This window comes from Oncorhynchus mykiss, chromosome 13, assembly GCF_013265735.2.
Source record: "Oncorhynchus mykiss isolate Arlee chromosome 13, USDA_OmykA_1.1, whole genome shotgun sequence".
Lineage (NCBI taxonomy): Eukaryota > Metazoa > Chordata > Actinopteri > Salmoniformes > Salmonidae > Oncorhynchus > Oncorhynchus mykiss.
The window spans coordinates 50,625,170-50,637,193 of record NC_048577.1 but is presented as its reverse complement, the minus strand read 5'-3'; the positions used below and the strand labels follow the sequence as shown (position 1 = coordinate 50,637,193).

The 12,024-nt window shown below is 45.1% G+C and overlaps 2 protein-coding genes across 2 annotated transcripts; one reads left to right on the top strand and one right to left on the bottom strand.

Moving 5' to 3' along the window:
- The first annotated feature begins 3,503 nt into the window (after positions 1-3,503).
- On the top strand, positions 3,504-6,189 carry LOC110486713 (zinc-binding protein A33). Its single transcript, XM_021558504.2, has 6 exons — positions 3,504-4,187; positions 4,655-4,750; positions 4,834-5,067; positions 5,192-5,214; positions 5,320-5,438; positions 5,585-6,189. The coding sequence occupies exons 1-6, from the start codon at positions 3,783-3,785 to the stop codon at positions 6,154-6,156; spliced, it is 1,449 nt and encodes a 482-aa protein (XP_021414179.2). The 5' UTR covers positions 3,504-3,782; the 3' UTR covers positions 6,157-6,189.
- Positions 6,190-6,193: 4 nt separating this feature from the next.
- On the bottom strand, positions 6,194-11,474 carry LOC110486712 (RNA polymerase I-specific transcription initiation factor RRN3). Its single transcript, XM_021558503.2, has 17 exons — positions 11,016-11,474; positions 10,834-10,890; positions 10,647-10,736; positions 10,419-10,548; positions 10,276-10,335; positions 9,700-9,763; positions 9,502-9,571; positions 9,315-9,413; positions 9,111-9,206; positions 8,871-9,000; positions 8,639-8,769; positions 8,398-8,528; positions 8,077-8,261; positions 7,694-7,802; positions 7,401-7,553; positions 7,165-7,255; positions 6,194-7,054 (listed from the first exon to the last, which is right to left on the bottom strand). The coding sequence occupies exons 1-17, from the start codon at positions 11,109-11,111 to the stop codon at positions 6,902-6,904; spliced, it is 1,845 nt and encodes a 614-aa protein (XP_021414178.2). The 5' UTR covers positions 11,112-11,474; the 3' UTR covers positions 6,194-6,901.
- Between the last annotated feature and the right edge of the window lie 550 nt (positions 11,475-12,024).

Below are 12,024 nucleotides of genomic sequence, written 5' to 3'. Positions count from 1 at the left end.
TTTTAGTCTACTTGGTAAAGGGCTTGTAAGTAAGCATTTCACGGTAAGGTCTACACTTGTTGTATTCGGTGCATCTGACAAATCAAGTTTGATTTGATCTGATATTGACACCAAGCAACAATAACAAATATTTAAAATACCACACTGGAGGCGGAGGCAGATGGTTGATTAGTTTTTAACCAATATCCTGAAACCTTGAGTTTTCAAGGGAAACACAGGCTAGCCCCTCCAAACCCCTTTCTCCCCCTGTGAACCCCTCTTCATCCCCTTTCCTAATGTAAATGCAATGAAACTGCACTGGCTTTTGGGGAAGAAACTTGGTTTGCCATTGAGGTTGTGTAAGGGGAAGATTAGGCAGCGATCACTGCCTCATTGCCTGCATCCGTAATGGGTCAGCGGTCAAACGACCTCCTCTCATCACTGTAAAACGCTCCCTGAAACACTTCAGCGAGCAGGCCTTTCTAATCGACCTGGCCGGGGTATCCTGGAAGGATATTGACCTCATCCCGTCAGTAGAGGATGCCTGGATATTTTTTTTAAATGCCTTCCTAACCATCTTAAATAACGATCTTAAATAAACATGCCCCATTCAAGAAATTTAGAACCAGGAACAGATATAGCCCTTGGTTCTCCCCAGACCTGACTGCCCTTAACCAACACAAAAACATCCTATGGCGTTCTGCATTAGCATCGAACAGCCCCCGTGATATGCAGCTGTTCAGGGAAGCTAGAAACCATTATACACAGGCAGTTAGAAAAGCCAAGGCTAGCTTTTTCAAGCAGAAATTTGCTTCTTGCAACACTAACTCAAAAAAGTTCTGGGACACTGTAAAGTCCATGGAGAATAAGAACACCTCCTCCCAGCTGCCCACTGCACTGAAGATAGGAAACACTGTCACCACTGATAAATCCACCATAATTGAAAATTTCAATAAGCATTTTTCTACTGCTGGCCATGCTTTCCACCTGGCTACTCCTACCCCTGTCAACAGCACTGCACCCCCAACAGCAACTCGCCCAAGCCTTCCCCATTTCTCCTTCTCCCAAATCCATTCAGCTGATGTTCTGAAAGAGCTGCAAAATCTGGACCCCTACAAATCAGCCGGGCTAGACAATCTGGACCCTTTCTTTCTAAAATTATCTGCCGAAATTGTTGCCACCCCTATTACTAGCCTGTTCAACCTCTCTTTCGTGTCGTCTGAGATTCCCAAAGATTGGAAAGCAGCTGCGGTCATCCCCCTCTTCAAAGGGGGGGACACTCTTGACCCAAACTGCTACAGACCTATATCTATCCTACCATGCCTTTCTAAGGTCTTCGAAAGCCAAGTCAACAAACAGATTACCGACCATTTCGAATCTCACCATACCTTCTCTGCTATGCAATCTGGTTTCAGAGCTGGTCATGGGTGCACCTCAGCCACGCTCAAGGTCCTAAACGATATCTTAACCGCCATCGATAAGAAACATTACTGTGCAGCCGTATTCATTGATCTGGCCAAGGCTTTCGACTCTGTCAATCACCACATCCTCATCGGCAGACTCAACAGCCTTGGTTTCTCAAATGATTGCCTCGCCTGGTTCACCAACTACTTCTCTGATAGAGTTCAGTGTGTAAAATCGGAGGGTCTGTTGTCCGGACCTCTGGCAGTCTCTATGGGGGTGCCACAGGGTTCAATTCTTGGACCGACTCTCTTCTCTGTATACATCAATGAGGTCGTTCTTGCTGCTGGTGAGTCTCTGATCCACCTCTACGCAGACGACACCATTCTGTATACTTCCGGCCCTTCTTTGGACACTGTGTTAACAACCCTCCAGGCAAGCTTCAATGCCATACAACTCTCCTTCCGTGGCCTCCAATTGCTCTTAAATACAAGTAAAACTAAATGCATGCTCTTCAACCGATCGCTACCTGCACCTACCCGCCTGTCCAACATCACTACTCTGGACGGCTCTGACTTAGAATACGTGGACAACTACAAATACTTAGGTGTCTGGTTAGACTGTAAACTCTCCTTCCAGACCCATATCAAACATCTCCAATCCAAAGTTAAATCTAGAATTGGCTTCCTATTTCGCAACAAAGCATCCTTCACTCATGCTGCCAAACATACCCTTGTAAAACTGACCATCCTACCAATCCTCGACTTTGGCGATGTCATTTACAAAATAGCCTCCAATACCCTACTCAACAAATTGGATGCAGTCTATCACAGTGCAATCCGTTTTGTCACCAAAGCCCCATATACTACCCACCATTGCGACCTGTACGCTCTCGTTGGCTGGCCCTCGCTTCATACTCGTCGCCAAACCCACTGGCTCCATGTCATCTACAAGACCCTGCTAGGTAAAGTCCCCCCTTATCTCAGCTCGCTGGTCACCATAGCATCTCCCACCTGTAGCACACGCTCCAGCAGGTATATCTCTCTAGTCACCCCCAAAACCAATTCTTTCTTTGGCCGCCTCTCTTTCCAGTTCTCTGCTGCCAATGACTGGAACGAACTACAAAAATCTCTGAAACTGGAAACACTTATCTCCCTCACTAGCTTTAAGCACCAACTGTCAGAGCAGCTCACAGATTACTGCACCTGTACATAGCCCACCTATAATTTAGCCCAAACAACTACCTCTTTCCCAACTGTATTTAATTTATTTATTTATTTTGCTCCTTTGCACCCCATTATTTTTATTTCTACTTTGCACATTCTCCCATTGCAAATCTACCATTCCAGTGTTTTACTTGCTATATTGTATTTACTTTGCCACCATGGCCTTTTTTGCCTTTACCTCCCTTATCTCACCTCATTTGCTCACATCGTATATAGACTTGTTTATGCTGTATTATTGACTGTATGTTTGTTTTACTCCATGTGTAACTCTGTGTCGTTGTATCTGTCTAACTGCTTTGCTATATCTTGGCCAGGTCGCAATTGTAAATGAGAACTTGTTCTCAACTTGCCTACCTGGTTAAATAAAGGTAAATAATAGGCCTACAGAATACCTTTTGAAGCTTTGCTCTATATTAGCATTCATTGGTGTCAAAAGCACTGCCATATAATTATTGCTTTAGATTACACAGTTATCCCCATTGTAAGTTTTATTTGCAAATAATTAATATAGTGCAAGGTACAAACAGGTATAACAGTTGTATACAATAAGTAATGATGTGTATGGTGTTTACGTTAGGCCTACATTGTACCTGCCTTTGTTATAAACATGTAAATACATATGTTTTAGGAACACAATGTAATGTGATGCCAATTTTATTTATGATGATTTTACCAACAATTTTGGTTGATCATATTTTCATCCTGCTTCATGAGATATATCTTGACCGTCGTCTTTCACTTTTCAGTCTTTTAAAGGCTTTTAAAGTTATTGATTGTGTATCTCTATCCACAACCTTTAACAATGTTGCTATTCAAAACATGTAACAGGTTCTAGGCTAAACCAGTTTGCAGCTATTCCACATGTGACCAATAGGGCTCGACTTCCTGTTTCACGTTGCTGTCTGTCACGCAGTACTGTGTGTCTCTGGAGTCACACACAAACACAACTCAACAGACAGGAAAACAGCCTGCACTTTTGAGGTCTGGCATTACAACAAGAACAATGGAAGAATAGGCACTTTGAGTATCTGTTTTGAAAATCAAAAGGGAGGTGATTTCTGAAAGACAAAGTAAACAATCTTCACGTTTATATGCTTGACATGGGAATGTAGTATTATTTAAGCCAGCGGATATCTTCTTCACAGACTCCCGGTACCTGATCAGGTGAAGACATACATGTCATCCAGTGTGTGTCTCCCAGAGGAGGATCTCTCCTGTCCTGTGTGCTGTGACATCTTCAGGGACCCTGTCCTCCTACCATGTAGCCACAGCTTTTGTAAGACCTGCCTACAATGCTACTGGAACACCTCAGCCCCCAGACAGTGCCCTGTCTGCAGGAGAAGAGCTTCCAAGCGCACCCCTCCCTCCAACCTGGCTCTGAAGAACCTCTGTGAAGCTTTGCAACAGAGCAGGATTCAGAGCTCAGTCGAGGGGAACCGTGTACTTTGTAGTCTACATGGAGAGAGACTCAGATTCTTCTGTCTGGTGGACAAGCAGCCTGTCTGTGTAGTGTGCCAAGCCTCGAAAATACACAAGAACCATGACTGCGTACCCACAGAGAAGGCAGCACAGGATTGCAAGGTTAAGAGACTGAATAATAATTGAAATTACTCTAGTATGTATATGCATGAAATAATTTGGCAACGTCTGTTTTCATAGTTAACGTTGCCATTTTCTCATGTAAGGAGCCTGTGGCCCCTGGCAGTAGAATGCTGTTAATCAGGTCTATCCTGACAGTATATGTGAGTGTACAGTATTAGCAGAGAAATATAGCAGAGAAATTCCAAAGTGTGTAAAGTATTATATCTGATCTGCTGGTTGTACGTCAGTGAGTGGTGTTGATGGACATACAGTGTGTTTGCAGAGTAAAACATCTTTAAACATAATAAATTATCTCAGGTATTGAAAGGGTTATTTTAGTCAAGCGACACACCTGACATTGAACCTATTGTTAATTTATTTCACATAATTAAATCTAGATGTTTAATCGAGTTACAGCTTGCTGCTTTCATAAGAAGCCTCATGTTAGAATACCCTCTGACTTCTAGGATGAGCTCAACGTAGCACTGAAAACCTTACAGCATACTCTGGACTCCCTCATTAGACTGAAGGGAACCTCTGAGGAGATGCTCGAGTCCATTAAGGTAATCTCCACAGATGTCATCTCAGTTTCCTTTTCATTAAAATGAACTCAAATCCATCAAGTTGTGCTCTAACTGCCCCTCAGAATCAGTCCCTGGAGACAGAGAGGCAGATAAAGGATCTGTTTGTGGAACTCCACCAGTTCCTGTATGAGGAAGAGGCAGCGAGGCTAGCTGCTCTGAAGGAGGAGGAAGAGGAGAAGATAGGGCTGATGAAGAGTATGGTGACAAAGGCTGCAGCAGGGATGTTATACCTCAAAGAGACTATAACAGTCATAACACAGGAGATTACTGATGCTGACGACATGGCATTGCTCCAGGTTTGTACTGGCACAATTTACACATTACACACAAATTTGAAAAAGCCAGAATAATTGTTTTTGAGGAGAGGATGGGATTTATTTTTTTATTCAGCCACAATATTACACTTTCTTTGTTTTTCAGAATTGTAAAGCCACTATAGAGAGGTATGTTGAAATCCCCCACCTCTCTCTGTTGATCATTCTATTTTTTCCTCCCTCTCTCTGCTTTGGAATATTGAACAGGACAATTGTATTATTTTGTCATTTCAGAGCCCAGTGCACAGGGCAGGGCCCGGAGAGGATTTCAGGGGCGCTGATTGATGTGGCCAAGCACCTCTGTAACCTCAAGTACAGAGTCTGGAAGAAAATGATTCTGCATGTTGAATATTGTAAGTCAATTTCAATGGTTAACAGAGATGAGGAGATTAACTCCCACAGCATTTTAACCTGGCGGAGAGAAGCTAAAACAGTGGTGAGTGACCCAAACCCTTTTCCTGTCTCTAACCCAGTCTCTGGCCCATTTCCTCCTCTTCAGCTCCTGTGACCTTGGACCCAAACACAGCCCACCCCTGCCTCTTCCTGTCACATGAGCTCACATCCCTCCAGTACACCAGCCAGCCCCACCGTCTCCCTGACAACCCTGAACGCTTCCACATGAGTGCAGAGGTCCTGGGCATGACCGGGCTTTGCTCAGGAAGCCACTGCTGGGTAGTGGATACAGGATGTAACAACGACTGGATTCTGGGCGTGGCCTGTACGTCTGTCACCAGGAATGCGGAGGTCCAGGCCCGGCCGGAGAACGGGTTTTGGACCATGTGTCTGCGAGACAGGGAGTACAGAGCGATGACCTCACCCCCAACAGCCATGACAGTCACAGAGAAACTCAAGAGGGTCAGAGTGCAGCTGGACTGGGACAAGGGTCAAGTGTCTTTCTTTGACCCTGCTGATGACGATACACCCCTTTACTCTTTCTCACACAAGTTCACAGAGAAAGTGTTTCCGTATTTTTATACGCAAAGCAAACACCCTCTGAGAATCCTACCTGAGAGGATGTGTGTTACAGTGCAACAGAGTGGGACAGGACATCCCTGTACAGTTCCTGACTGATAATTTTTTACAATAAATTAATTTCTGCCAACCCACAAATAGTTTGACTTTTATTTACAGTTTGTCAACTATGTAATCGATACTCCATACATACAAGCACAAGTTTACAGAAATAATGTTTCCTTTTTCATCTACTGCAGGTGACCTTTCTTACAAGTATCTGTTCTGGTTAAGAATTTCAATAAGGGAACTTGTTTACAATCTGTAAAATATAAATATGTGTTGTTCAGAACATGACACAAATTGTAGATCAGAGACAACCAAAATCAATGAACCATTGAAAGTGTCAGATTTTGTTTTTGTAAATACAGTTACCTTCGCTGAGAACACAAAATCTTTAGAGTTTCCCATCCTAGATAAAACAAATACATTTTCTTTCCATAGTTGAGTTAAATGAACTTATTCACTATTAACCAGTTATAACATGTTAACTGCTATAACATAGAACCATTATTATAAAATGAATAGCTCTAGCCACGCATTGTACACTTTGTGTTCATAATCTTTTGCATCCTGGAGTAGGTTCTTGAGGGGGTGGTGATTATAGATGGTTCCGACTGATACTTCTCTTCAGTGATGATAGGGAAGGATGGACCCGTCCATTTTAAACCGGTCTATGGTAAGATCATTTAATATTCCATTTGAAAACTTTAAAGCTGGGTGTCTCTGTATGAAGGCGCTCAGGGTTGTGGAATAGTCAAATTTTCAGGGGGTTGTGGATGAGTCCATGTTAAATACAGGGGTGTCAGAAGGGTCTCTGTAGGAAGGAGATGGGCGGCGAGCCCACACTGCTAGGGCTGTGGAGGTGTGACTCATACGAGCCAGGGGTCATACCCATCACCCCCTTTGTCTCCGGCGTCTCCCCTCGCAGGAAGTCATCCTCATCTGCATCCGAGCACTGAGACAGAGAGAAAACAGCCAATCAAACCACAAAAACAACCAAAAGGGAGACACACAGCATCCAATCATGTGTGTCCCTGAGAGAATACAAGACTGTCTGTGTTTTACCGGTCTGACTCTCTTGGTGGTGACTGTGTCCACCTCAGTGTCTGCTGGCTCCTCCCACACCTGGTAGAGGGGCTCGATGAGTTTACTTGACCTGGAGAGGAGAGAAGAAAAACATGATCAGAAATGGAAAATTAACTCTCTTCTTAGAGTTCAGGTTGCACTACTGCCATTTCCAACCAATTTCTCCTGTTTTGTGCCTACTGATAAGTGGTCCCTGAGAAGGGTTCATGGGTTACCTCTTGAGCACGTAGGGGTCGAAGGGGAAGAAACTGTCCAGGGGGTTGGTGTTGGTGGACACACAGTCGCCCCCCACGGAGCTGCGGACCACGGGGAGAATATGACGGTTGTTCCTCTCGATGATGGTGTAGCAGAACACCAACTGGTACTTTCTGTGGATGGATGGATACACGTCTGGGTCAAACAACCACTTCACATTTTTAGAAGCAGACAGAAACTAACACAGTGCTGTAGCAGAGTGTAATTGATGTGCGACTGGCTTAAAGGGTGGTTGGTCGGTGTACCACTGTACCTGGTGATGGCAGCAAACATGTTAGTGACGGCAGGCAGGCAGACCTTCAGAGGGTTGAGCTGACACATCACTATCCTCTCTAGGTTCAGACTCTGCAGGTACGCCAGCCCTGGGAGGGAAACAGACACACAGTTATATAATACTGGAAACTGTTAGAGAGCCCCCCCTTACAGACACATAGTTATATAATACTGGAAACTGGTAGAGAGCCCCCTCTTACAGACACATAGTTATATAATACTGGAAACTGGTAGAGAGCCCCCCTTACAGACACACAGATTGCCAAGCCAGTGAGAGAGAGATATACTGTATATATATCAACTTTTTTTTAAATTATTGTATCTGTGCAAGTATGTGTTTTACACACATGTGTAATCCCCTACCTTTCTTCATGTTGCCCTCCAGGATGCTCCTGTGTCTGAAGATGAGTGTGTAGAAGACAGCCTGGCAGGCGTTGTAGAAGGGCCCGTGTAGCGTGATGTCACAGTAGGCCCGGGAGCCGGAGTCCTGGCTGTCTATGTATAGGTGGAGCCAGGGGACCAGCAGGTCCAGACACGCACGCACCGTACTGCAGGACGGAGAACAGTCAGCGAATCTTAGTTAGGGAGTTAGGAGGGACCAGAGAGTATGCTGCGTAGAACCAACCACACCCCAACATGCTCTAAGGAGCCCTTTCTGATCAGCAAAAGTAGGGTGTGACTCACGCGACGGGCAGGAATTTGGCACGGGCCAGGAAGCTACCCATGTAGCCAGCGGCAGATTGGCGCAGTACTGCCGGGTGAGACGGGCTCTGCAGTAACCTCCACAGGTGTTCCAGAAACGCCTCCGCCAGAGCCTGAGAGAGGGGTCAAACACACAGCCAATCAATCGAGTTACCCACTCAACCGTTCTATAAAATGCCACTACTATAAAGCCGCACGGATGCACACTGTTGCGAGTACTGACCAGTCTGAAGCTGCAGAGGTAGAAGAGGGCGTATTGGACGTGACAGGAGGCGTGTGTAGGTAGGATAAGTTTATCAAACACACCCACCAGGTCCTTGTACAGATCCTTAGTCCGCTCCACATCCAGACAACCTGCCAGAGAGAGAGAGAGTAGAGGGCGAGAGAGAAAGTAAGCAGAGTAAGCACTGTCTTGTCATATGTCTGGTGAGTGTGTGTGAAGACCCTGTGCTCACTGTTGACGTGGCACATGTCCTTGATGAAGGCCAGCAGCACAACCATGAGAGTGTCCAGTCTCTCAGCGACAGGGTGGACCATCACATTGGTCCCTGCCGGACTGGACTTCACTGAACACACATCCTCATCCTGTGTGAGAGAGAGAGACGAGCGAAACGTCACACCACATCAGTCGCAAAATGGAGAACTATCACACCAGTGACTGTTGTATGTAAAACATAGCAGATCTAGTCAGTCACCATGTCAAAGAGGCCCTCCTCCTCCTGCTCTCCTTTCAACTCCTGCTGCACAGCGTTCTCCTCCACCTCCTCTATCTCTCCCCGGGGAGCACTCACCTGGAACACAACACACCGTGTTAGCACACAAACGCATATTTCTCAGTGAAGAACTGGAAAGCCAAAACACACACACGAGCAACTGTGGCTTAAGAAACACACACTTACGTCCAGTTTGAGCATCCTACTGATGATGAGTTCCAGGACGTCTCGTCGTAGAGAGGGGATGTACACCGCCACCCGCAGAAGGTTATGGACATAACACTCCTGGGGAGAGTGAAAGACAACCATACTGTACAACAATCTGACAATAAAAAAACAAAACATGAGGCTACCTACCGCAGCCACTGCTTACCAGGGTTCTGGAAGATTTCTGCACAAAAGGAAAGTTGTCAATCAGAATGGGCATCAGGAAACAGCTGGTGCTGAAATGAGAAGGACAAAAAAATATGTTTGTTACCAGTTAGCATTGGGGGTCAACAATTCCCAAGGTCAGACCTGGGTCTGGAAATGATCCAGCAACATGTTGTAGGATTGTCTTATGGCTACTTACGATGGGACATATCTGCCAATCAGCTGCAGGGCCTGGTGACACTGGTCAAAACTTCTTGGAAGGTCTTCAAATCAAGAAAGAAGAGAAAGGGTTAAAACTGTGCAGGGAAAAAGTATTTGCCATTTTGAACTAACATCCAACATTGAACAAGTTGGATCTGTGAACTGGGTGTCATTATACCCTTTATATTGGAATGGAACGTTGATTCTGTAACGTTTGAAGTAAAAAACAAAATTGTAACATTGAAGTAAAACTACAACTTATGAGGAGGTCTGTCAGCCTGACAAATCAGTAACCATAAGGGGTGGGACTCCTGCAGTGAAAGTCCCCAGTGCTAGAGTCTCCGTGCATTATCTTATCTACACCTCACCTCCCATCTTATCATCCTCACTCTTCAAGGACTTTAGAGGTGTGCCTAGTTTCCCTAAAAGGACGAGTGGAGCAGCCTTTTACCAACTGCAGTCTCAGGTCACTATGAATTTACTGCAGTGTGTATTTCAATGAAACGTTTCAGGGACTGTCCGTTGAACAACCTTGGTTTTCCATCGCAAACAGTAATGAAACAGTAACACCTACTTTCATCGTCATCATCCGAGTCAGAGATGTCCACTCCTCCCTCACAGATCTTCACTCTCTCTGGAAAGGAAGGAAAAACAATACGTCTTCAAAGTAGCCATATTGAGTTATCAGAATGTCCACGCAGACAGGCAGGAACTCACTGGGTTTGAAGTTGGAGACCACCATCTTGAGGCAGGCCCGGAGGTAGACCGTCTGGGCAGATACCAGGTTACTGAGGAAGGACAGATACTCCTCCACTACGGCAGGGCTTCGGCCCAGCCACGGCAGCCTCTGGTTCACAGAGACACAAGGGGTAGATACAGCATTAGAAAACTGTTCCTGGACTGGGCAGTACTGTCCATCTCTTGATTCAAGTGTTCCATCCTCACCAGAGCCACATAGATCAGCTGCTCATGGTCTTTGCTGAGTTGTGTCACACAATTCCGGAACTCCTGCAGCCAGTTGATGATTTGGGCATCCTGTCAAAAAAGGAAGACATTCTATTATCATTAAGACCTCTGGAAACGTCCTTGTTACACTGTACATGTAGCAGAACTGCTAGTCGTGCTCATTTACCTTGATATCTGGATCTGCCAGCTGATGTTTCAACAACTCATAGTCACTGGTGTCTCCCTTGAAAAACAACCAACCAGCAGCAAATACTGTCATATGTATACCAGGTTATAACTACATTCCAGAGTGAATCACATAAGTGTCTACGGCATCCAAGTTTGGTGTCACTGGATTGGAAATCTCACCTGTTTGAATTTCGCTAACGTGGCAACAACATTGCCCCCAAACCGCACCGTTTTCAAGGGGGGAGTGTTCATGAAATCTCTCCCCTCAATCTCCATGCTTTACACACACGCGCTGGGGAGGGAATGATGGCAACAATAGCGCGCGAATAAATTGACTGAGCTACAGAGTGGTAAGCAAGTACTGTGAACCATAAAGCATGACAACACAATACAGTTAGCTTTTTTACAGCTTGCTATAAATGTGCTAGCTACTATTAGTTTGATGGTAATGCGTTTACAGAAACGTATTTGAAAGGCTTCAGTCTTACAAATCAAATGAAATAGTGTTCAGATAGCTACAATTCTATTTGCAACGCAAAATGCTGTTTCGATCGTGATACGATGAAACGTGCCTTCTCCATGCCGCTAACTTCACATCAAGAAGAGAAAATGGTGACCGATTTTATTTACGGAAATGAATGGTAGATTCTTCTTCCTGTACTAGCGCCGTGGTCTTCTATGGTGCATTACTGCAACCTACCGTGGCGGAGCAATAGGCATATTTGATAGAACAGTTCCATCAGAACATGTCACCTTTGCCATCGCTGCCTATCTGGATTGAGCGTTATCAATCCGACTCTAATACTGCACTCTACATTTATGGGGAGGGATTAGAACATTGGACACGGCATTTGGGCTCCCGAGTGACGCAGCTGTCTAAGGCGTCACTACAGTCCCTGGTTCGAATCCAGGCTGAATCACATCCGGCCGTGATTGGGAGTCCCATAGGGCGGCGCACAATTAGCCCAGCGTAGTCTGGGGTAGGCCGTCAATGTAAGTAAGAATGTGTTCTTAACTGACTTGCCTAGTTAAATAAATGTTACATAAAATTGCAGGGAATGTTTTTTCAAGCAGTAGTGAATAATTGACAGCGTTTACCTCAATTCCAGACGTGGTGAAATCATGAACATTCATGATGTACTTGTCCTGCTCTGAGTGTGTCTCTTCCAGCAGTTCATCCAGCAGGCTC